The 24,468-nt window shown below is 57.8% G+C and overlaps 1 protein-coding gene across 1 annotated transcript in view; it reads left to right on the forward strand.

Annotated features, from left to right (window-relative positions):
* The window catches only part of KIF25 (kinesin family member 25), a 45,325-nt gene extending 23,555 nt beyond the window's left edge, over nt 1-21,770 (forward strand). Inside the window, exons 8-15 of the mRNA XM_047859990.1 lie at nt 6,005-6,072; nt 12,305-12,379; nt 14,556-14,705; nt 18,080-18,256; nt 19,203-19,354; nt 20,492-20,665; nt 21,003-21,158; nt 21,616-21,770. Of these exons, the coding sequence (XP_047715946.1) occupies nt 6,005-6,072; nt 12,305-12,379; nt 14,556-14,705; nt 18,080-18,256; nt 19,203-19,354; nt 20,492-20,665; nt 21,003-21,158; nt 21,616-21,770 (1,107 nt within the window). The remainder of the gene's footprint in view (nt 1-6,004; nt 6,073-12,304; nt 12,380-14,555; nt 14,706-18,079; nt 18,257-19,202; nt 19,355-20,491; nt 20,666-21,002; nt 21,159-21,615) is intronic.
* Nucleotides 21,771-24,468: the final 2,698 nt, after the last annotated feature.

The following is a 24,468-nucleotide window of genomic DNA, read 5'->3' on the forward strand; positions in this document are numbered from 1 at the left end:
AGTCTGTGTCACACGTGTGGCACAGCGTTGCGTTGCAGTTTGCGACCTAATCCAACATTGAATCGTTGGCGATTCACACTGTAAATAAAATCAGTCTCGCGGGGAGGAGTCTGGCCACTGTCCCTAGTTCTCGGTGGCTGTCTTCAGGGTTAGTTAGGTGCATTTCCCACGTAACACGCATCTGCTTGTTTGACAATCAGACATGGACGAAGAGATTTGCAGCTTCGTCTGCTTGTCTGTGGGTCCCCTTATTTTTCACTCTTATCAAGCCATTCAGTTTGACGGTCACAGCCTTGACTTTCCGAATACAGCTAAGGAAGCCTAGGGGTCAAATGATTCTCCTGCAAATATCTGCAGCTGAGGTCAAAAACATTTTCTGAGAGGCGCGTGACCAAGACCGATGGGTTTGACATCCCTAAGACAAAATCGTTAATGATCGAAGTTTCATGGGGTCCTTAACTTGTCCCCTAACCGAGGCTCACCTGGTCCTCGCCGTAACCGTGATGGCGGCGACATCTGCCAGCAGCTTCGGCTCACGCAGAAAGCAGAGACGTGCGGTCACGCCCCGGATACTCCGGTGTCTGGTGGGATGAGGCGCGAAAGCACGCTGAGGGAGACCTCTGCATCTCGAGCCGGTATTTGAGGATGCTTGCATGAGCTCAAACATAGAACATCCCAACCTGAGCTCCGCATTTTCCCTGTGGACACACCCTTACTCCCGTCTCCCCATCTTCGCAAGGGAAAGTCATCCACCCGGTGTCTGGTGCCAGAAATGTGGGGGTCCCTGTGGACTCTTGCCTCATGAGTGCCCCTCAGATCCTGTCGGTTCTGCAGGAGGAATCTCCCCTGGGTCTGATTTAGTTCTTTCCCATCGCTCTCGCACTTGGGGCCACACTCCTGTCCCTGGGCCTCGCCGACCTCGCCCTCCCGAATCTCCGATCCGCTCTGTGGCTGGGGAGAGCAGTCCTTGAAGATGCAGTTTGGTCAGATACGTGGGCCTCCTGGCTTGAAGAAGAAACTGGGAAGTCTCAATTCTGACCTCTGTTTGTGCAGAGGAACATACGCGTCGCTCCCAGCTATACTGGCCTTGAACGTGACAAGCCCTTCGCTGCCTGCAGGACTCATGCACTTTCCTCCTTCCAGAATGCCCTTCTGCTCAGCCTGCCCGGGCATCCCAGTCTGAACGAGACCATCTGTGTCCCCCCCCACCCCCGCATCTATTTACTTCTCTGGGGTTCTTGGTGGAATCGCACATAATTTTCCGCCGCCGATTTGTGAAGTTCGTCTGCACCCCCACGTGTAGGCCTCACCCTCTGTTCACCATGACACTCGGTTCTAGATCTGGCGTGGCCGTGTCTCCGTGCACACGAGCGAATGATACACACGCTTCTAGTTCATTCCACAGCCTGGGGCTTTCTTGTCCGTTCTGCCACCAACAAAACAGGATAGGAATCGGAAGACCAGAGTCACAGGCTAACCGTGCACCTCGGCTCTGTCGCTCGGCTTCTTTTTTTTTTTTTAATTTTTTTTTCAACGTTTATTTATTTTTGGGACAGAGAGAGACAGAGCATGAATGGGGGAGGGGCAGAGAGAGAGGGACACAGAATCGGAAACAGGCTCCAGGCTCTGAGCCATCAGCCCAGAGCCCGACGCGGGACTCGAACTCACGGGCCGCGAGATCGTGACCTGGCTGAAGTCGGACGCTTAACCGACTGCGCCACCCAGGCGCCCCTGTCGCTCGGCTTCTTGAGGCCTGTGAAATCCACTCTTTCCTGCGGTGAAATTGTGGGTGTGAGAGGGGCTTTCTAGAACCCAGATTTAGTGTCTCAAATATGAACCAATTGTGAAGAACTGAAAATCGTTACAACGGCTAGTGTGACTTATACAGACTTTGGTCAGAAAAAGATGTTTGCATTTTTAAGGAGTTACAAGGATTTAAGGAAGAAATTCTCTTTCTCTTCCCATCAGCTTACTTCAAGCTCAAGCTCTTTTACATTTTCTTCTACTGGTCAGTTATTTCATGGCTTTAAATCGGATTCACAAAGAATTTGTCCCTCATCCCGTCTCCAGCGTGCGCACCATCCCAGGAAAGGACACACCCTTCTGCCGGAAGACCCATTGCCACGGCCGAGTGCCCTCCACTGGACTGCTCTTATTTCACTCGGTGTCTGAAAGTGACCCTCTTCTGCGTAACATCTCTGGAGTAGGTACTACAGAGTTCCTAGTATTTTCTCCTTTCGTAGGTAACTAATTTATCCAAATTTTAGAACCATGGACTTAGCGAATTCTGTGAGGCGCACCAGGGCCGACCCCGTTGCCGGCACACTTCATAGATGGCAGGAAATGGGGCTTCGAGAAGATAAATGAGCACCCGGGGTCACACAACAAGTTGTACCAGAGTCCGAATTAGCAAATAGGGTCTATACTAGGTGTGAAGAAGTCTGTGGCTGCTTCTTACCCAAAGACCTTCAAGAAGTGTGGAGCCGGTGACTGTCTGTGGTCCTGGCGGCCCCTGCGGTGCCGGGTGATGGGCAAGGTCGGGCTGGATGCCACGGCCAGGCGTTGAAGCAGTCGGCAGGCTCGGGCCCACGTCTTGGCCCCGCTCCGCCGAGTAGCCACGGACCAGCACACCGGTCCGCGCACTCGCACGCACGTGTGCCCTGTGAGTGGACACCCTCCCGGGCTGGGTCCCTGATCTCCGAGGGGATGCCATGGGAGGACGTCTGGGAGCGTAGGAACACTCGGCCCAGCCTGTGGGTCACTTCTGCGAATCCGTCGCCCAGCCTGGAAACTGGAGCGTGGCAATGATTTACGTGACCCCCTCCTCCCCTCCCCGTCTGAGGTCATCACCAGTGCAAATTTTATTTCGATAGTGTCTTACATTGAATATTGATGTAGATGCCAATAAAACCTATAAATTATACAATGTTCATAAGTACCTAGAATACTGGTATAATGTCAGGAAGACGGCGACCGACTGCGCCGGGCGCCTTCCACATGCCCCCCCCGGGGAGCCTTGCAATTCCACGAGGCAGGTGTGCCCATCACAGCGGTGCCCGCAGGTCTGCGTTGACCATCTCGGAGTACCCGGCCGCTCCCCTCCCTGGAGGACGGATGCCAGAGGGCAAGAGCCTGAAATTTTGGATGAAGGGAAATTATCTTAAAAGGCCGCGGGAAATGAGTCTTATTGGTGAGGAGAAGGGCGTTGAGTGCTATGAGCGAGGAGGCATTTGTTCGGAAAGGACGGGAAGAACATTTAAGCTGTATTTGGGAAAATGGGACTTTGCTCTTGGAATCGTTTCAGATGTTGCTTAAAATCTAGTGATCACACCTTAGGATGACATGCTAAATAGCCAGGGAAGCTTCTGGACTCATGCTTGTTTTTATGGCTTCTTACGTTCCTTCTAGGGTGCCCCTTGAGCTTTTGGGTGAGACGTTGTAAACCTTAGCATTTTCCATTTGTTTGTCTTTATGGTTAAAACGCAGACATTTGAAGACGTCAGTAAAACACTTTGGGGTGTGTGTTTCTGCGCCGTTCATCCTGAGGGGCTCGGGTTACGTCTTGGCACAATATTAAAGGAATACCACCACGAAAATATGCCTCAAGCAGGGAGCGAGGGGCCGAGGCTGGTGGTCAGATCCTGGGTCCGGGTGCCAGGTGTGGCTTCTGCTCTGAAGACGGTGTCAGTGCCTTACTGCTCGGTCCTGCGTCTTCCTGCGGAGTTTGGGAGTTAAAAAGATTTAGGAGGGGCGCCTTGGGGGTTCATCCGGTTGAGCGTCTGACTAGCTCAGGTCATGATCTCGCGGTTCATGGGTTCGAGTCCCGCGTCGGGCTCTGTGCTGACAGCTCGGAGCCTGGAGCCGGCTTCAGATTCTGTGTCTCCCTCTCTCTCTGTCTCTGTCTCTCTCTCTCTCTCTCTCTCTGTCTGTCTCAAAAATAAATAAACATTAAAAAAATTTTTTTTTCAAAAATGTTTTTTTCAACGTTTATTTATTTTTGGGACAGAGAGAGACAGAGCATGAACGGGGGAGGGGCAGAGAGAGAGGGAGACACAGAATCGGAAACAGGCTCCAGGCTCCAAGCCGTCAGCCCAGAGCCCGACGCGGGGCCCGAACTCACGGACCGCGAGATCGTGACCTGGCTGAAGTCGGACGCTTAACCGACTGCGCCACCCAGGCGCCCCCCAAATTTTTTTTTTTAAGATTTAGGAGCTGCTTCCTTCACAGGGGTATTACTGTTATTATATACCAATATTACCGGTATCATAAGGGGACAAACAGCCCCTGCAGCAGCTTGTGGCACACTGTCGGTGCTCAATAAATCCTCAGCGGAGAACTGAACTCTCCGTTAGCGACTCCCCTGAGGATAAGACCTCTTCCTCGAAAGCCGTGTTCAGACATAGCCACCCCCAAACCTTCGGATAGTAACTAGATAAGGTGCCCAGGCAGCGGCGGCCGTGTGACGGGACGGGGGGCCCCAGTCACGGACCGCTGCTCCGTCCTGGCCAGAGTCCCCGTGGACGGGTTTCCGGCCCTTTCTGCTCTGATGTACTTTTCCTAATGGTAGCAAACGGCCTCCCACTCTGCCACCCCCGGCTGGCAGCTTGAGATAAGGCCTTGAATGGTGCGCCCACAGCTTGATGTCCTGTCACTAGCTCCTCACACTTTTCGGTTGAGGTGATTTATCCCCTTCTCGTCTGATGTACACGTTGGAAAGATTTCCAAGGCGGTGACATAAAGCGTGGACTGGAAGGAAGGCCGCTGGGCTGGAGACGGAGAGACCAGCGCAGGGGGGAAGCCAGGGACCATCTCGTCAGCCCGCGCCCCCCCACCCCCACCCCAGGAGCAGCAGCAACGAGTGTCGGGAAGGGAAGGCCCGTGCGAGATGCTTCCGGTGAAATCAAGGCCTAACTATCGAGTGTGTTGGCAAGGCCACCGCTGAGTAATTTTTTCAAAGCCCGTCTTACCCACACGCACACCTGTGTGCCTGTAGCGTTCCACGTTTGATCACGGGGACGGCGCGGCCTCACCTCGCTGGCCGGGTCAGCACCTGAACCGGCGGCCCTCGCCGATCCAAACGCAACCGCATGCGGCTCCCACGGCCCGGCCCGCGCCGCTGGCGGGAAGTAACAACCACGTCTAGAACAAATGGCATTGAATTCCACAGCTTATGCCCTCAGCGCCCACCCAGGCCGCTTTCTGGACACGCATTTATTTTTGCAGATACGCGTATACGTGAAGGGACCCGCGGGGAGCCGGGAAGGCACACCCTCCAGTGGCTGTCACGGAAAAATCAAATGTTGGTTGGTTTTCACTTCTTGCTACAGGCCTGGTCATGAATTTGCATTTTGTCTTAGAATCGGAACCCATTCGGAATGTGTATTTTTGTTTCTGCGCTTCAGGAGAAGTAATCTAATGCTGCGTTTCTTGTTGAAGACAGCCTTTGCTCGTGTCCACACAAGGTGGCATTGAGGGAGACGGCGGGGCAAGACCCAAAGTCCACGCGTTTTAAAAGCAAAACTTTTAACGCCACCAGTTATAATGAAATAACATGTCCGAGACGGGACTTCGTCGGTCCTGGGAGAGTCTCACGCCTCACTCGAGAGGTCAAGTGCCCGCAGAGGCCCCTCCCTGGGCCACTGCACCCCCCCCCCCCCCGCCCCGCCCGTCTGTAGCAGAGAACGAGCTCCTCTGGGCGTTTCTTGCGGAGGCGACTTTCCTCTCGTACGAGTGCCCGGCCGGCGTGTCCCCTAGAGGGGAAGGAAATGTTACAGTCTCTGGGGACCATCTGGTCGCTGTCTTAGTTACTCAATTGTGCGGTTCAGTAAAATGCATCCGTAGACAATCTGTAAACCGGGCGTGGCTGCGTTCCACCAAAACTTTGTTTACAAAAGCTGGCGACAGGCTGGATTGGCCCGAGGGCTGTGGTCTGTCAACCCCTGCTCAGTGTTACCAGTGCAGCACTGGCTGTGTCTTAACTGCCTTGTTTACGCTTTTTTATTAGGAAACAGTCCTGGTGAAATGTGACCGGGCCGCTCACCCGCCGATTAATAACACTTATAGTTTTGAGAGGTAAGTGCTTTGACACAGAAAACAAAGTCACGCAAATATAAATCTTGCGTTAGCATTTGGTTAATGAAATTCACAATTTATCCCATCATTTGCACTAATTGCTAATGAGCATAGGCAATTGAGTGGAGAAAGCATGTCTTGTCTTTTTTGTTTGTTTAAGTGTATTTATTATTTTGAGACAGAGAGGGTGAACGGGGGAGGGGCAGAGAGGGGCGAGAGAGAATCTCAAGGAGGCTCCACGCCGACAGCGGCGAACGGGACGCGGGGCTCCAATTCGCAAACCGTGAGATCACGACCTGAGCCGAAGTCAGATGCCTGACTGAGCCCCCCAGGCGCCCCAAGCTTGCCTTTGCGACAAGTAGCGGCGAAGCAGTGGGTGAGCCTGCAAACAGGAAATGAGCCTTGGTCTGTGCACCACACTTTTCAGTGTTTGTGTATTTATTTTGAAAGAGAAAGCGTGAGAGCGTGCGAACGGGGGAGGGGCAGAATCGGAAGCAGGTTCCAGGCTCCGAGCTGTCAGCACAGAGCCCGACGCGGGGCTCGAACCCACAGACCGCGAGATCGTGACCTGAGCCGAAGTCGGACGCCCAACCGACTGAGCCACCCACGCGCCCCTGTGGGTCACACCTTTTGCAAAAAAGTAACTGACATGGAATCTAGACCTAAATATAATGCATAAAACCACAAAACTTTCAGAAGATGACTCAGGAGAAAAGTCTTTGTGGCCTCGAGTTAAGGAAAGAGTTCCCAGAAATGCCACAAAAAGCATGATTTATACAAGAAAACGATGTATCGGGCTTTGCCACAGACACCGTCCGCTCTGTGTGTGTGACGTCACCAGGAGACAGGGCAGGCGAGCCCCAGGCCAGAGCGAACCTTTGGAAATCACAAAGCTTACCAAGCACTTGTACCCAGAGAGGAAGAGAACAGACCACGCCGTACGCAGGTGGGCAAAGTGTCAGTACAGACGTTGCAGCCGAGAGACGCCGACGTCCTTAGTTTCGTGGGAGGGCCGGCTGGAAGCCACCGGTCCACGTGGCCCAATGCCGAAACCACGGGCTGGTGGCTGGAGGGGTCAGCGTGGTTGATGCGGACGAAGGTGGCACCGCCCCTTTGGACACGGTGTTCTGTGACATGAAACGCGCTTTCTATGTGACCCAGACCTTCTGGAAGAGACAAAGGCCTGAGGGTGGAGAACAAGCCAGACTCTGCCAGGAGCTGGGAGGCGGGAGGGGTTGATCACCGAGAGGCCACAAGAGAGGCCACAGGGGAGGCCACGGGGGAGGCTCGTGCCGAGAGCTGCTCTCCGTCTCGGTGGCGGCCTTGTGTGCACTTGTCTGTGCCCACGGAGCTGCCGCCTCCGTGGCCAAAGCGCGGGATCCATTTTAAAAATACAGTCAATGTTTCAGGGAGACCTGAGGAGGCAAGTGGGCTAATTGTGACGTGTGGGTCCTGATTCAATCCGTAAACTCTGATGCTTTTTTTAACAAGAAAGCTGAAGTGGCCGTGTGGCTTCAGACATGACACCACCAGGGAAAGGGGGCCTTCCTCAGAGGAAAGGGGCCGGCTGTCAGCGCCAGCTTCTCGTCCGCAACCCAGCTGCCTCTCCTCGTGCACCTGGAATGTTCCCTCCCGTGGGCCTTCAGGGCCACCTGTGTCTCGCCGGGCGTTTCGGGTCCTGTGTTGTCCGCGCTCTGAGCAAGAGGAGGGCCAGGTGGGCCACGCCACCCCAGCCCGCTGCCACGGGGCGGGTCTTCAATCCCCCTCGTGTTCCTGTGGCTTCTCACGTGTTCCAAGCACGTCTGTGCAGGTCCCGGGGCTTGGCCTTGTCAGGAGCCCCTGGGCGGGCACCGCGGGTGGAGAAGCCAGGGCCGGCCACTCACACGCCTTTCCAGGGTCAAGTCTGTCTTGTGCCTGCCGCGTGTCTTGTGTCGTGTGCCTGCCGCGGCCGTGGGACCCGGGAAGGGGGGCAGGGCGCTGGGGGCGGGGACGCGTCTGTCGGTGTCACGGGGACCCCTATTTTGGGGAGCCGGTGGGGGGTGGGCAGCACGCCATACACATTGGGGTCAGACTGAAGGGGAAGGTCTCGATTGTGGTGTTTGGGCTGAACAAAAAAAAGAAAGGAAGGAATTTGTGCCAGTCGCTGTCCATCCAAGCAAGAAGCAAGAGTTCACATTTAAATCTCCGTAAGAATTTATTCCGGGGAAGAATTTATTCAGGATTGTCCCACTTCAAAATCAGCAGAGCATATGGGTCTTATGAAATCAGAACACTGTTTATTTTATAAGAGCTTTTGACGGAACTAATAAATGTCAAAATATTTTATTTCAGGGTTGAAAGAAACTCTCAACAGTTTCAGTACTTAGCCCCTTTTTAAAAATAAATATGTGTGAAGGGGAAAATACGTTCCTTCCTAAAACATTCAGGGAAAGTATGAACGGGCCCAGAGTCAGAAGACCGCTGCTATCTTCTAAGTGGGATAAAAATACATTATTATTTTTTAAAATGGCAAATTAAAAGTGGCAGCCATTGACCCAAAATGCCGTAAGAAAAATAAGAAGTAATTTCATTATTTTGAGCATAACGGATGTATCCGGTAGTTGAAGGCCTCTTGGCTGTGTCCCCCCGTTACACGCATTCATGCTGTGTTGTCCCCATGTTTGCGTCGATTCCCGGGGTCGTGAGTTCGAGCCTTCCCTGGGCTGGAGGTGAGCTGACGGTGTCTGCACCGGTCCCGACGTTCTGTTAACCAGGCGTTAACCAGGCAGAGAAGAGAGGACATTCCGGTAGGGAGACAAAAGGGTCAAAGGCACAGAGGAGATAGGAGCAGAGGGTCAGAGACCCCCCCCCTGGCCCCCACAGGGTCAGGACTGCAGTGTGGCCGGGCGCACCCTGGAGACGGTAGGGGTGCTGGCTGTGTGGAGCGGACCCCCAGGACGGCTTCGCCTTCCCCCTGGCAAGTGAAGGTTGGGTTAGCCCTGCCGGTCAGCTGGCCCGCCACCCCCCCGACCCCCGTGCCCACAGCTTCCCGCCAGGACGTGCTTGGACCCGGGGCCTCCCAGCTTCTGGCCTCCACCCAGCTTCTCTGGTGGGAGGCCGGACACCCTGTCGGGCAGCTAACAGCCTCCTGCACCTTTTTCTCCAGTGAGCTCGCGTCTCTAGATGTGTTTCTACAAGATACAGAGAGGACTTCTGAGATGAGAAGAAATACAGGGAACATGTTCCTGCCTAAGGAACACGTGAGAAACGGAAGGAGATGTTACAACACAATCAGCATTGGCCTTTTTCTTTGTTTTCCGGAGCACTGTGTATGTTAGGGATATTGATCTCTTGTCTGTGATTTAAGTTGCAACCGTTTTTCCAAGTTTGTTACTTTATCTTGTTTTTGCTTCTGACAGCTCTTACCTGTGCCAAAGCTGTCCCCCTGTTAACTTAATTACAGTGACAAAGGCCACCAGGTTAGAGAAGAATAAACCCACGTGTTCTAATATCTGTGTGGTTTGACTTCTCACATTAAACTCATGACCCGTCTGGAACATCCTAGAATATTGTCTAAGGGATGGACCCCATTTTATGTTTTTCCCCGTACCTCCCCAGTTAGTGGCACCACTTAGTGAAACACATCTTTTCCCCGCTAGTCTGAGATGCTTCCTTCATCATACAGCTGGCACACGCGGGTCCAGTTCTAGACTTGTCTCGGGTGCCCTGGACGCCCCCTGCCCCGGCTCAGGTGCACGGCCACAGCCTCGGGTGCAGGCTTCACAGCACACGGAGGGTCCCCAGGGACAGCCCCACCCCCGCTCCTTCTCTCCCCCCCCCCCCCCCGGGGTTTTCCTTTCTGTTCTGACCTCTTGTTTTGCCAACGCAATTGTATAATCACATTACCAGCTCCAGAGAAAAACGTGATGGCATCTGTGGTATTTGGGGGTGTTTTTTTTGGGGGGGAGGAGTAAGGCAAGTTTATAAACTAACTTTGGAAAAGACTGACTTCCTCACAGAGTTGAGTCTTGCTGTCCGAGTACGTGGTCTGTCTTTTTATTTGCTTGAGTTGGGTTATGTCTTTCAGGAGAGTTTTAGAGTTTTCTCCGTAAGGGATGTGGACATTGCTCATGAGGGTTAGGGCTGGGTTTTCAGTTTGCTTTCCTCCTGCCATCGATGGGAACTTCCTCCCACGGTATCTTCTGACTCAGCTGTTCGTGTGCACGAGTGTGACTGATGTTTGCACGGATCCACGAGGCCGGCCACCTCTCTCACTGCCCCCACGCAAAGTCGCGTCCTTTGACTCTGGAGGGGCCGGTGCATGACCACACGTCACGTCCAGTGGAGTCAGTGTCCCGCCCGGATCTATGTCATCGCTTCCCTGTGTCCACCTGGGCTCCTGAGTAATGACTCGATATAGTGTTACCAAGTGCAGGTGGCACAGGACCCTTGACCTTGGCTTCACGTTGGTGGCAAAGACCTGAGTGTTTAAGTAAGACGTTCACAAAGCCTCAACTAGTTACTGTTTAGGAAAAGTTTGCCGACCCCTACTATAGATTAGAGATTTAGAAGACGTTTGGCCAGTGGCCATGGGAATGCCTTGTTTGAATCGTGATTTTTAAAGGCTGACAGGAAAAATAAGCCCGCCGGAGAGCGGGAGAAACGTCAGAGAACGCCGGACGGCTTTGGGGGTGACAGTAAGGAATTACTGCTAGTTTTCCAAAATGTGGTGACGGTGACATTGTGATGTTTTTGGAACAGTCACGTCCTTTTCAGACACACATCGAAACATTTGCAGACAGAGCAGATGGACACGAGGCCAGCTTCAACCGGCTGCGGGCGGAGGGCGAGTTTGTGCAAAGTAGACGGGCCCTGGGGAGTTGGGGGACAAGTTAAAACAGAGATTCAGGAGCTCAGCATCGCACCCCTTGCTCCAAACGCCCTCCTGATCATGCATGATGACCCACATTGTATAAGGGATGCCTCTGAAGTTTAAAATTAATCCCGCTTTGGGGCGCCTGGGTGGTTCGGTCACTTAAGCGCCAACTTCGGCTCAGGTCATGATCTCACGGTCGGTGGGTTCGAGCCCTGCGTCTGGCTCTGTGCTGACAGCTCGGAGCCTGGAGCCTGCTTCAGATTCTGTGTCTCCCTCACTCTCTACCCCTCCCGACTCTCTCTCTCTCTGTCTCTCTCTCTGTCTCAAAAATCCGGACACCTGAGTGGCTCAGTCAGTTTTGAGTCCCGACTTCCACTCGGGTCATGATCTCACGGTTCATGGGTTCGAGCCCCGTGTCGGGCTCTGTGCTGGCGGCTCGGAGCCTGGAGCCTGTTTCAGATTCCGTGTCTCCCTCTCTCTCTGCCCCTCTCCCGTCGATGCTGTTTCTCTCCCTCAAAAATAAATAAACATTAAAAAGTAAAATAAAACTAATCCTGCTTCTAGAGATAACAGGGATCCATTGGACATTACGAAACGTTTTAAAAATGAAAGAAGAGAAAAGTTTGGTTCCAGCCGAATACGAACCTGTATTTCAGGAGCCTAAGCTTGGATGCAGGGCGCACTCGATTCACTGCGTCTGCGCCCGGCGTGCTTTGCGCGCTCGGTAGTCTGGCACAAAGCCCGCTCTGCGGCTGCATTCCGGTCTTGTTTCACATTGGGCAGTGAACTACATTTTTTGGAAGTCCTTCCTGCTTGGCTGGATTTGGGGGAGCTTCTAAACACAGAGCCACACTGATTCCCTCACACAGCAGACACCCGGTCCTGGTGCCCAGCTAACCTGGGGCCTAGGAAAACAATACTGTTTGTTGAGAGCTCCAGCATAAAAAATCAAATACTGTGTATCAAACGTTGCCTGGAGTATGATTTCTACACTATTATTGTTGGACCCACTTAAGTGGAGCTAATTTAGTTCCGGGATAATTACATGGTATTCTTTCTTTCTTTCTTTCTTTCTTTCTTTCTTTCTTTCTTTTTGCTTGCTTGCTTGCTTTTTCTTTCTGCTTTGCAAGCATTCATAATTTTGCTTATTGTGTTTTTATAACAGAGGAGACAATTCTTCCGTCTTCCTTAACCTCTGTTAGCTTGAAAGGCCATGGAATTAACCTTTTCTTGTTGAAGAAAAAAAAGGATCTTGACGATGTTGGGGCTCATATGGGAAGTGGACGAAGATAGCGTTCTCGGCAGGTTTTCCTGTTTGGTTACTGAGGTAAATCTCTTTTTCTTCCGACTGTGCATCATCTTCCCTGTGTCTCTCAGAGTTTATGGCCCCGCGGAATCCCAGCAAGCGGTATTTGGGGATGTGTGCCCCCTGCTTACGTCACTCTTGGACGGGTGAGTTAAAATATCTCCAAGGTCAGTGATCACAGTTACAGGCAGATCTCATTCCTGCTACGGGATGAGTGTATCACGTTAGAGCCTGAGCATTTTATACAACGCAGAGCAACCCGTAGCCCCGTTGTTGATTAGCGGCCATGGGGGGCGGGGGGGGCTGGGTGTGTCAGGAGAAGGACCAAGCAGGACTCGAGGGACGGCGTCCGTGAGCACACCTGCCTCGGGTCTTAAAGATGTTCTAGTCACGTGTGTGCGGGCTGACGGCCGTGAGCACCTGCTCCGGTTCTCTCTGGGATTCTCTGTGCATTTTAGAATTTTCAGGAGGTCTGTGAAGCACCTTAACTCTAGATTGAGGAACGCACCAGCCCTTCGGGAAGGAGCCTCTGGCCCCGGGTCCCACCTTCAGAGTTGCTGTGTCTTCAGCAACGAGTGGAGCCAGGTTTGTGTCGCTGACACAGAACGCCAGGACTTCCTGCTTCAGGGTGCCTGGAGGAACCCCGGTTTGGAGGCGGAGGCTGCGTGCAGTGTCCTGAAGAAGGCGTGTTTGTGTTTGGCCAGCAAGGGCTGCCACACGGCCAACGTCGGCGGCACAGAAGCTGTAACGACAGGGCTGTCTCCGCCCACGGCGTTCTAGCATCCAAACGCACGGCGGGGGCCGGAGAGGGGGCCAGGTCCTCACGGGAGAGCCACGTGGCTCTCGTGGCACACGCCCGCGGGGCCCACCCTGCACTATGACAGCTTCTGCTGCAGCTCTTCTCCCGGAAGAGCTGAATGTGGGGGCTCTTATATCCTCCCCCAAAAGTTCTTCCACTGGGAGCCACGGGAGAGCTCTGTTTTCTTTTAAGCAGGCCTCTCTTTAGTAAGCAGGTTCCAGAAATAGAAAAGGCGTGGTGGTTGCACGATCGTCCCCAGAGCTGCCTTTCCATTTTAAATGCGAAACAGATGGCCTTGTTAAGTCCTGGGAGGCTTTCTTCAAGAGGCTTCCTTCCTCTCCACGTCCCTAAAGGGTTCGAAAGGTCCCCGTCAGGGCTCGCTTGTCTGCTGTGGTCTGAGGTGTGCACACGCCTGTCCTCGGGGCAGGTGCGGGGAGGCTTTTGTTACCGAAAACGCCAGGCGGTAGGCCTCCTGGGTCCCTGCTAAAGGCAGCAGCCAGTCAGAACACTCTGCAAGGTCCTGTGATCGAAGCAACAGCCTCTGTGAGTTTGGCTTGCTGGGGATCCTTCAGGCTGTCCATCGATTAAAGGTCGATCAGTTAAATCAGCGTCTCTGAGGTGGGCCCTGAGCCACCACTGAGGTGCACGGTCTCACCTCCCCCGTGACGTGACGGGGGTCAGGGCTTAGCATTCCGCCCCTGGAGGTCTGGGACACCTGTACCCACACAGCCCCGCCTATAAATCCCTATCATTTATCTATTTATATCATATCCTATAAATTTACATCTATTTCAAATACTGTTTCCATGTTCCCATCTTTCCGTTGTTTCCGGCTGAAGAAACAGCTGGAAAGAAATGTAGAGGGCCAGCCACCGTCCGTGTCCCCTGGGACGTGACCCGTCTGTGGGGTGTGGGGGGCCACTCGCCTGTCAGAAACGCTGTGGCACACACCGGCTGACCGTGGGTGTGGAAACACCCAGCCCCTTGAACTAACAAAGCACAAGAATACGCAACGATCGTTAAGCACGATGCTGTCAGCAATGCCCTGGGTCATGTGCGTGATGGGGAGATGTCGTAGGACGGCCCAGGACAGCGTGCAGACCTCTGAGTCATTCCGCGTGCATCAGAAGCCCCAGCTGACCGGGCTGCACGGAAGGTGGACGGGGACAACGGGGGGTCTCGCTTAGGCTGGAACCCCCGCGCGCACCTTGAGCGCAGGGCGCCAGCAGCGGGCGCCTGGAGGAAACACGGAGTCGCCGAGGAGAAGCAGGTGCCGATGAGACACGTGCTGTGTGTGTGGACGTGACTGTGGTTGAATCCAGTGCTGTGAACCGCACGGCTGCAGGGATTGTGCACAGAAGAGCTGCAGTTCTAGGAAAGCCTGACTCGTAAGGGCTGGAGAAACGGACTGCAGAGCAAAGTGTGTGGCATTGTCCATCCAAGTAAACACTTTTCTTAGAATCCAGTCAGGGCAGGAGACGCGCTGTGCACTTTCCGGCACTCAAATCCGTGTTGGGTTTTAGGTACAACGTTTGCATCATGGCTTACGGACAGACGGGATGTGGCAAGAGTTATACCATGCTGGGCCCCCAGTCCACGGGGGAGCCCGTCCCGCCGTGGGAACCGCACAGCGACCTGGGAGTCCTGCCCAGGGCTGCCGGAGAGCTCTTCAGGTACCCGGGGGGCAGCGAGCAGGGGACCAGAGCAGCGGGGGTGGGGGGACGGCAGGGTGCGGAGACCACACCCGGTGCTCCTCCCAGGACCCACGACAAACCACGCAGTGTGCAAACACGCCACGCCTCGGTACCACGGACGCTAGAAATTCTTAGGGCACATTTATGTCGAAACGCTTCGTTAAGAGAAAACTGCTGGAAGGAGATCCCTAGCTAGACAGCTTCCCTGGCCGGGAGAGGGCCGCGCACGGAGTGTTTTCTGTTCTAGAATGGGAAGGGGACCGAGGGAAACCTCCGTTGTGCTTTCCTCGCCTCCTGGCCCTGGAAAGAGTAGACACCTCTGGTTTACTTCTTTGGAGCTACAGGGAGCTGGGCACGTTGGGGACGCTCCTGTCCCGGGAACACGTCCCCACAAGGGACCCGCTGCATATTATGGTTTTACCAACACAATTACTCCTGGAAACAGATAGCAGCAGGCCGTCCTCCACAGCCCAAGTCACCAGGGAATTCTGGAACAGAGCTGTGGTCCCACACTCCACCCCCTTGGCCCAGACACCAGCCCTCCCTGCCTTCAGGGAGCCGCCCTGCAAGATACACTTTCTTGGGGTGTCTAGGTGGCTCGTTCAGCAAGCATCCGACTTCAGGTCAGGATCTCGCGGTCCGTGAGTTCGAGCCCCACGTCGGGCTCTGTGCCGGCAGCTCGGAGCCTGGAGCCTGCTTCCGATTCTGTCTCTCCTTCTCTCTCTGCCCCTCCCCTGCTCATGCTCTGTCTCTCTGTCTCTCTCTCTCTCTCTCTCTCTCTCAAAAATAAATAAACATTGGGGTGCCTGGGTAGCTCAGTTGGTTGAGCGACCGACTTCGGCTCAGCTCATGATCTCAGGGTCTGCGAGTTGGAGCCCCGCGTCGGGCTCTGTGCCGACAGCTCGGAGCCTGGAGCCTGCTTCCGATTCTGTCTCCCTCTGTCTCTGCCCCTCCCCTGTTCACACTCTGTTTCTCTCTCCCTCTCAAAAATGAATAAACACAAAAAAGAATTTTAAAAAAAGACACACCTTCTCACGTTTGCACCCCGCTGACTGCAGCCGTGTGCACTGTGTTCCCATGAAGACGCGGCTCCTTGCCCTGAGATTCGGTTTTTGTCCCTGTGTCTCCTTGCCCGGCCCTTCTGTGTCTCAAAATCAGAGCCAAAGACATAAGAACTCCCACACAGCCTAATATTTTGGTGCCTCTTCAAACCGATATTCTTTAAGTATTTGTGAACACAGACACGTGCATGTATTAAGTTTACTGACTACCTGTCAGCCCAGGTGAGGTTGTACTGTGTAACAACCATCCTAGAAACCTCAGTGGCCGCGAGGCCAGTGAGGGGGCCTGCCCCTCCTGAGGGTGCGCGTTGTCAGAGATGGGGGAGGAGGGCCCGTGGCCAGGCCTGGCCTTCCCCCCCGCCCCGCCCCGGGGAGGAGCACATCAGTCCCCAGGGTGGGTGGGGGGCTTGTGGACAGCGGCTCAGCCTGCCCACCGCAGGTCACAGAGACCTCCATGTGGGGACACTGAATTTCAAGGGGCTAGAACCCCAGCGGGTGTCATGGGTGTCCTCAGCGGAGCCAGGCCGGGGCTGGCCCGAGAGCCGACGGCTTCTCCCCCAGGGAAGCCTCCCCGGGCAGCGGCCCGTGGCTCTCCCAGCTGTCACGTGGAAGGAGGGACACGGCAGGGACCCGGGAGTCAGGGAGAGGACCCGCGGCGGATGCCCCGGGGAAGGGGCCCTGGGGCAGCGGCCGGTCCAGCCTCTGTGCCCCTCACTGGAGCCTTCGGACCCCGGGCGTTGATCTTGGAGGATGTTTTCATGAACCTTTCACCCTAAAGAATCTTGGTCTCGGACGGCCGAGGTTACCAAGGGCGGCCCTGCCATTGTAAACAGGATGACGGCCACCCGGGGACCCTCTCGGGCCCTCCTGAGCCCGGGGCTCCCACCGCGTCCTTCCCGGGTGATCTCAGCCGATCGGCAGACGTCGGGAGGGTTTTCTGGCCGCCAAGCCGAGGGCACGAGGGATTCACAGGGTGAGCGTGGTGACTTTCCACCCTCAGAAAGTCCAGAGTGAAAGCAGCCGGACGGTGATGATCCAGCACCACGTGCGGAGGGAGGAGGGGAGGGGAGGGGACGCCCGCCCTGCCTCAGTGCCCCCCTTTGGAACCTCGCACACCTGTGTGTAAGACGCATCACACTGTGCTGTAACTGGAACACGCGTACTTGCCGGCCACACAGCGGCTTCTTCGAGGCCAAGACCGAACCGCCTTTCAGCACTGTTGGCAGAAGCCAGCGAACTGAGGGACAAAAGAATCAATCGAGGACCTAATTTCCCGGAAGAAGATCTTCACTTGAGCTCTCCCTCCCTGTATTGTGTGGATGAGAGACCTCTAATCCGGGTTTTGTGACAGAGACACGGCCTGTCACCCGGGGCAGGGAACCACGCCGAGGTCACATTTGTGATTTTCTGGCGTGAGGAGGGGGCGCGCGGCCCCCACCCAGCGGTGTCTCCGGCTGGAGGGTCACTCTGCTCGAGTGCCCCGGGGAGACCCCAGCACCAAGAGTAATCCCAATCCGAGGTCTGTGCCAGGAATTCTCTTCCCGGGAGGATTTATTTTTCTCTCATTTTACCTTTTTTCATTTTCGTGACCGTGTCACCGGGAGACAATAATTGCTCATTTTATTCTTGGCTCCCTCGTGGCTCCTAAGGAAACCCCTGAGCCGGCAGTGCCTGGATTAGACACACCCAGACTGCGTTTTCCCGAAGTGCCAGGCCGCCCACACGGGCTCTAGCCCGGGGCCAGGACTCCCTTATGGACAGGAAGGCATCCTAGCCAGAGTGAAATGGGCCTCAACCGTGTGCGTGTCGGGGAAGCCGTGACCCCCACAAGACACGGGGAGGCCTGAGTGGTGAGGGGCTGTGCGGGCGGCCACTCTCCCCCTGGGTGGGGTTGTGGGTCTGTCTCCAGGCGTGTGGACGAGGCGAGCCCGGGTTCCAGAACAGTGCTGGAAATCCTCTGGGCTCCCGTGCGGGGATGAGACTCGGGGGCAGGGGGGCTTTCCAAGTGGAGGCCACGAGTTCTCTGTGCCTCTTCTCCTCGTGGGCTTGGGATCCTAAGGGTACCTACCGAGGGCCAGAATCGTTGATTTAGATACAACTCAGATAAAATCGCTGTTCCCAAGGCCGGTACTTAGCCTACAATGTAAAGGGAACATTCCAGTCTTCCTGCGTGCTTGTGCTGTTAGTAAGATGCTGCCCTAATGCCGAGTGTTGTCACCTCCTTCTGAAAGCCATTCTTCCACAGCTTTCTCCAAGGGGTTACCCAAGTCCCTTGTGTCCCCCCATCCCCAGGCTTATCTCAGAAAACCCGTCAAGGAGCCTGAAGGTTGACGTGTCCATAGTGGAAGTTCATAATAACGACATTTTTGACCTTCTGGCCAAAGACGGTCGCACAGCAGCGTCCGGGCCCAAGCGTGAGGTGCTGACCGCCCAGGAGGCAAAGCAGGAGGTCGGTCTGCTGACCCGAGAGTGAGTATTCCGCGTGGCCCTTCAGCTGCTGCCCCTCAAGGGACCCCAAGCAGAGCTGGCCACGCCTCCCTGACGGGCCCTTCATCCTGGGGACCACACGGCGCTTTTGTGCTTAGGGTGTGTTCCGCATTTTTCAATTCGCCTTAGAAATTATCTTTTTTAAGTGACAATTAAAACAGACAAGTCCGTTAACCTTTTAAAATATCTTGATGAAAATTTGATACAACACGTTCTATTCCCGGAGAGGGAGCGAGCTCGGAGAAATGGTCTTGCCCACCGTCCCTCGGTCAAGTACAGACGCCCTCATTCCACTTGCATGCACCAATAATTAATCACCTGGTAAGAAAGGACGTCCCCTTGTGTTGATTAAATATGCTCCTGAATCCACGTCTGGGGGGTGGGAGGAGGCTGGGTCCCCTTGGTGATGAGGGTTAGGGCAGCGAGCCTGGGGTCCCAGAGTTAGTAAGTGAAGGGTCTGCAGCTGTTTCCAGTGTCTGAAAAAACCTACAGGAAATGATGCCTTTAGCCACAAATTTGCACAAAGTAAGCAGAACTTTCGGCTTTTGTCTGATAGACTGAACAAAATCGCTCCTGCTGATGGGAACCTCTGCTTAGGTGTTAGTCACTAACTAGAACAGGGAAACAGACTCTTCCTGGAGTCCGTGGGGGCGTAATAAATAAAGGAATGCTTGATGTTCAAAAGGTTGAGAACCTCCACTTGGCACCCCCAGACGGTTGAATATTTCAGAGGAAAGCAATTCGCAATAAGTCAGCCGGGCATCAGAAAAGGAGAACGTCTGATTTGCTACGCCTTATTTTGTCTAAGCTGTGCTCCAGACCGCTCTCACAGTGGGCACACTTGGTTTACGTGGGCCGAGGGTGGAGGGCGTCCCTCGCGTTGCCGGGGGCCAGCTCCCCATCACCCCCCCTCCCCCCGCTCTGCCAGGCCCGTCCACAGTGCCGCGGAGTTCATGGCGCTCGCTGCTGGGAGCCTGCAGCTCAGGGCGGAGCTGGCCACCTCAGTGCACGCCAATTCTTCCAGATCCCACCTGATAATAACGGCGACTCTGACCACAGCCCCCGCCCGTGGCAGCCCCGGTAAGTGGCCCCGCACGCCTGGTCAGGGCACGGAATGAAATCCACGTAAAAGGAAAGGCGCCCGTGCACCTGCAGGCTCTGAGGCATCATCGCACGGGCCCCGGCTGGGAGTGGTGAACACATGTGCAGGCTCTGGAACCAGGCTGGGGGGAAAGGGGATGGGGGGTGGGGGGGGGGGGTCTTCGTTAACCAGGAGCGGGCGTGTTTGCATCTGGGCACGCGGTGCACACGTCACCTGTGAGATCGCAGATGCGATGTGGGCTTAGAAGGTCGCAAACCTGAGTTGCCAGGGTCTGTGTCTCGGTGAGGACAAGGACCAGGGCCGCGCACACGGCCGCCCACGTGACCCTCCCAGCACCGGGGCGCTGCCCGGCCATCAGGCCCCGAGGCTGGGAAGGACGGAGCCCGAGGAGCCCGACTTCTGCCAGCTCACGGAGCCAGAGCTCACCCGCGGAGGACGGCTGGGGCAGGGCCCAACTTCACACGGCGGTGACACCGACGCCCGGTGCCAGCGGGTCAACGCTCACTCTGCCTGCAGGCCGGTGTGGGCGGCCCGCTCCTGCCCGTGACCGCCCTGTGCCCCCGAGCTCGGCCTGACTGGTCCCAGGAGGGGCTTGCCCGCAGGGAGGGGACATCTGTCCGGGAGCCCACGGTCGGTCTCCACACGTGGAAACGCAGCGGAGACCAGGGTGGCTTTTGTGTTCGTTCTTGCCCCATTCTGTGTATTTTTAATGTTTTCCACGGTGAGCATACACTACTTAGGTTTTTAAAAACTCTCTTGAAGAAGCCGTCTTGGGAATAGCATGCGATGAGACGGACACACACCCCAGAGGGAGGCACGGGTCTGTCGGGATTTCTCAGGAGGATTCGGAGACAAACGGTGGGGCTCACAGGCTTTTCGGACTGGGTTTTAGTCACTGTCGTGACCGAACATTTCCAACAATGCCACTCTGTTCGTGGGACGAGGTGGGCGCGAGCCTCAGCTTCCGCAGCGGTGGCCTCCCTCTGGAAGCCCCTCCCCGCCGCGGCCCTGCCCGCCTGCAGGGGGAGTGAGTTCCTCTCCGGAGGGTGGCGCTCTGGGCAGAAGTCCCTCTCCACAGCGCCACTGAGGGAGGCTTCGTGGACCCCCCCTCCTAGGTGCGCATCACCCCCGTGCAGCTGAGCAGCAGGCCAACAGGCCGCGGCCCGAGGGGAGCAGGCGGAGCGCGCCGGGGGGCAGAGCTTGGCTTGGGGCCCTGGGGGCCCAGCGACCCGCGGAGCAGGTGCACGCCAAGCTTCAGCTCGTGGACCTGGCAGGCAGCGAGTGTGTGGGTGAGCGCAGGGCAGGCACCTCCCTGGGGCCAGCGGGCCGCGCGGGCCGTGGGTGCCGGGCACTGTTCCCTTCTGCTGTCTTCTCTCCCGTCCCGCCGTGGGCGCGGTCTCACCACCGCCCCCAGACGTGAGAACCCCCAAGCCGTGCTGTTCTCCGCGGCTCTTGCCCACCTGTTCCTGGTGAGGTGCACTGGGGGTCTCCCCGGCCGGTGTGCCCCCCACGCAGCGCACGCGCCCTGAGACGTCCAGGTTTTACTCTTCCTGGCTCGTTCCTTGACATTGTTAAAGACTTTGTCGCACATCCTAACTGTGTGGCCGGGTCTTTGCACTTGCCCAGGTGTGTCTGGAGTGACAGGATCGGCCCTGAGGGAGACTTCGTTCATCAACCGGAGCCTGGCGGCCCTCGCGGATGTCCTGGGGGCCCTGGCGGAGCGTCGAGGCCACGTCCCGTACCGGAACAGCAAGCTTACCCACTTTCTCCAGGACGTTCTCGGTAAGGGGACTCCCCCGGGACGCGACCCGGGGCGGTGTCCTACCGCCCTGTCCCCTGCCCCGGGCACACCCGCTCCCCCTGGACATGTCCCCCCGGGGGACTTCCTGGCTCCCCGGGTCACCGTCGTCCCTCCCACAGCATTTCTCGGTCTTTCCTCGGCTCCCCGTTCCCCCTGGTCTTTGCTGTTCCTTCAGTGCTGCTCAGCCTTGCCCGTCGTCCGAAAAGCGAGGCAGCTTCTGCGGGGACCTGGGTGCTGGGGCTCGGGGAGGGTGCCCCGCCCTGCAAGGCCGGACCCCGCGGCCCGCGCCCCCAGCAGGAGGGACTCGGCCCCGCCACCGCTAGGGGTCGGACCCGCGTCCCTGCGGGCGGTGCCCCAACCCCACGCGTCCTCAAGTCGTGTAGAGACGCCCTCTTTCCTCGGGGTCCTTTCCACCTGCTGCTGCGTCCTGTCATAAAGGTGGCGACGCGAAGCTGCTGGTGATCCTGTGCGTGTCCCCCTGCCGGAAGCACGTGGCCGAGACGCTGCGGTGCCTGGGGTTTGGGGCCCGGGCGAGGCAAGTCCAGCGCGGCCAAGCCAGAGGGGGCAGTCCCGCCCCTCGAAAACCCAGGTGACTGAGAAGCGGAGGCCGGGCTGCACGTGGCAATGGGCTTCCCCCCCCACCCCCCCACCCCCCGCTCCGAAACGAGTTTCCTGTTGTCACTTGACGACGTCCGCGCCCGAAAATGAGCTCATTTGTTCCGGACTTCCTTCCGCCTGTTTTCAAGGAAACGGCCACACACGCCGACCCGTCAAGGCGGCAGAGACTCCCAGGCGGATGCGGGCGTGTCCGAGGCGCCCCTCGGGGTTGGGGGACTTGGGGCGCTCTCGGGGACAAGCACGGGGAGCCACACTGTGTGCGGCCGGAGGGGGGTGCGCAGACCCGGCAAGGCCCCGGGATTGGAGCGCCGGGTCCGGGACCACGGCCGCGTGGCCGGGACGGGTTCCTCCGCCCCCGAGGCCCCTCCCGTCACCTGCGAGCCGCCGCGCAGCAGCCCTCGGGGCGCGGCCGTCTCGCTCCTCCTCCTGACTGCCTGCCCGCAGGCCGACGTCCCAGAGCCGGGCGTGACGCGCGACGCGTGACGCGTGACGCGGCCTCGGCTCCGGGCGGTGCGACTGACGCACAAGCGCGCATGTCACCGCGTCGGCACGGCGGCGGCGGGAAAGCGTGCCGAGACGCAGCGCAGGCGTGGCCAGGCCGACGCACCCACCACGCGCGGGTGTGCGATCGCGCCCGTGCGGCTCAGACGCGGCTTCCGGAGTCACGCTGGCGCCTGGGTCCGCAGCGGAAACGGCCTCGCTGTGCGGAGACTGCGCTCAGGCCTCGGCCCGAGCCACGGGGGCGGAGGGAGGGCGCGGTCCCCGGCGACGGGGCGCAGACGGACGGTCCCGCGCCCTGCGTGTGTCCGCCCGGACGGGCGCGTCCTCCCCGCAGCCCCCGCGTCCCGTGCCCGCCGCCCCGGACGCCCCTGGGGGCCGGGGGCTCCGGCCTCTCAAGGCTGCAGCGGTGGAGGCCCGGCCGTGGGGGCGCCACGGCACCGGGGCCCGACCGCGCAGTGACCGCTGCGTCCGCGGGAGAGCGAGCGAGCGAGCGCACGGCCCGGACGCGCCCTCGGGGGCTCTGTCGGCACTTGGCCGTGGCCGCCCGAGCCCCCAGGTTCTCAGCCGTCGCCGTCCCGTGTCGGCGGTGATGACGCAAACCTCCGGTGTCTGACGCGGTGGCTTATTTGGCCGAGTCAGAAAACGCTTCATCTGCGGACAGAGAGGAACCGAGCCCTGGCCTCAGGGCGGGCGTCACTGTGGGGGCGCCAGAGAACGACCCGGGGCTCAGGGCCTCGTGAATCCCCGACCTGCCCCCGCACCCCCCCCCCCCCCCCCCGTGCGGCTCTGGGGGCTACACACAGCACGGCCTGGCTGTGTCTCCGTCACCCCACAGGGCCCGGTGTCTCCCCAAGCTGGGGGCCCAGGGGCTTAGGAGGGGTGCGTGGGGGGGGGGTGCTGCAGCCAGCCCATGGCTCCATCGGCGGCACCCACATGCACCTGACACTCGTGGAGCACTGTCCCCACCCGGCCCTGGGGCCTTCACCCCCCCCACCCCCACGGCCACACGCTGGAAGCCCACCCACGGGGACACTATAGTCAACCCAACAACCACCCCCCCCCCCCCCCGAAGACTCCAGAAGCAGGATGGGAATCAGTCCTGCCCTAGCCTGCCCCTCCCCCGGGACCCCTGACATGATCACGACATCTGTGGGCACGGGGTGGCGGGGGGGGGGGGGGGGGGGGGGTGGGGGGGGACTCACGAGAACGAGGGGTGTGTGGACTAGAACCCACTCCCCAGACGGGGGCCCAGGCGCTGCTGTCCCCAGACAGGACAGGTCTGACATGAGGGCTGAGGGAGGCCCGTCCTCAGTGCAGACACCTGCTTCAGGCCCCCGTTCCCCTCTGGGGACTCTGCCTCCCAGGCTTGCCCTCCATCGACAGGCCAACTGCCCCCCCTGTGGGCCCCCCCCTTTCCCTTCCTCGGACACAGTTCCCACCGGTGGGCGCCTGCGTCCACGTGCACAGCCCCCCCCCTGCTCCCCCATGGGGCTGGTCTCCCACATTCTCTGGACCTGCCCACAAGGACACTCACTCTCCCTTCCTCGGCACCCCCCATCCCCAGCCGTGTTTCGGGGTGCTGAACGAGTGTGATGTCAGAGGGAAGTCACGTCCCCCTCAACACTGACTTTCAGTTTGTGCTGCGGCCCAAACGCGTGGCCTTGAGCCGTTGTGTCTGCAGTGAAGCCACGAGGGGGCCACGTGGGGCGCAGCCGTCTCTGGGGTGGACTCCGCACCGAGGCGGCCACCGGGACCGAGTGGCGTGGGGGTGGGTGACCGGGGGTGGCCAGCAGGTGGGGGCGGGGCAGGGAGGCCGGGGCTCGAGGCCACAACGGGGACCGCTGGGGTCGTCCTGCTCCTGCGGGAAACAGGGTAAGATCCCTGCTGGTGACGTAGGTGTGCGGCGAGCTCTGGGATCCAAGTTAAGAACGTCCAGTCGGAACGTCACAGAAGCTGGCGAAGAGCGCGGACCATCCGAGGTTCCCAGCACCTCCCGTCTTCTGTCCGCCTTCGGGGCGAGGCCGGCACCCCCTTCTGGAGCATCACCACCGGCCATGCTGGTGCTGGTGCCTTCGGGGCGTGCTCACTGGAAGCTCAAAGGTCGCAGTGGGCAGCATGAGAGGGCCGTCAGGGCTGCTGTCCCCACCCGGCCCTTCCCCCTTCCAGTCCCCG

This window comes from Prionailurus viverrinus, chromosome B2, assembly GCF_022837055.1.
Source record: "Prionailurus viverrinus isolate Anna chromosome B2, UM_Priviv_1.0, whole genome shotgun sequence".
Classification (NCBI taxonomy): Eukaryota; Metazoa; Chordata; class Mammalia; order Carnivora; family Felidae; genus Prionailurus; species Prionailurus viverrinus.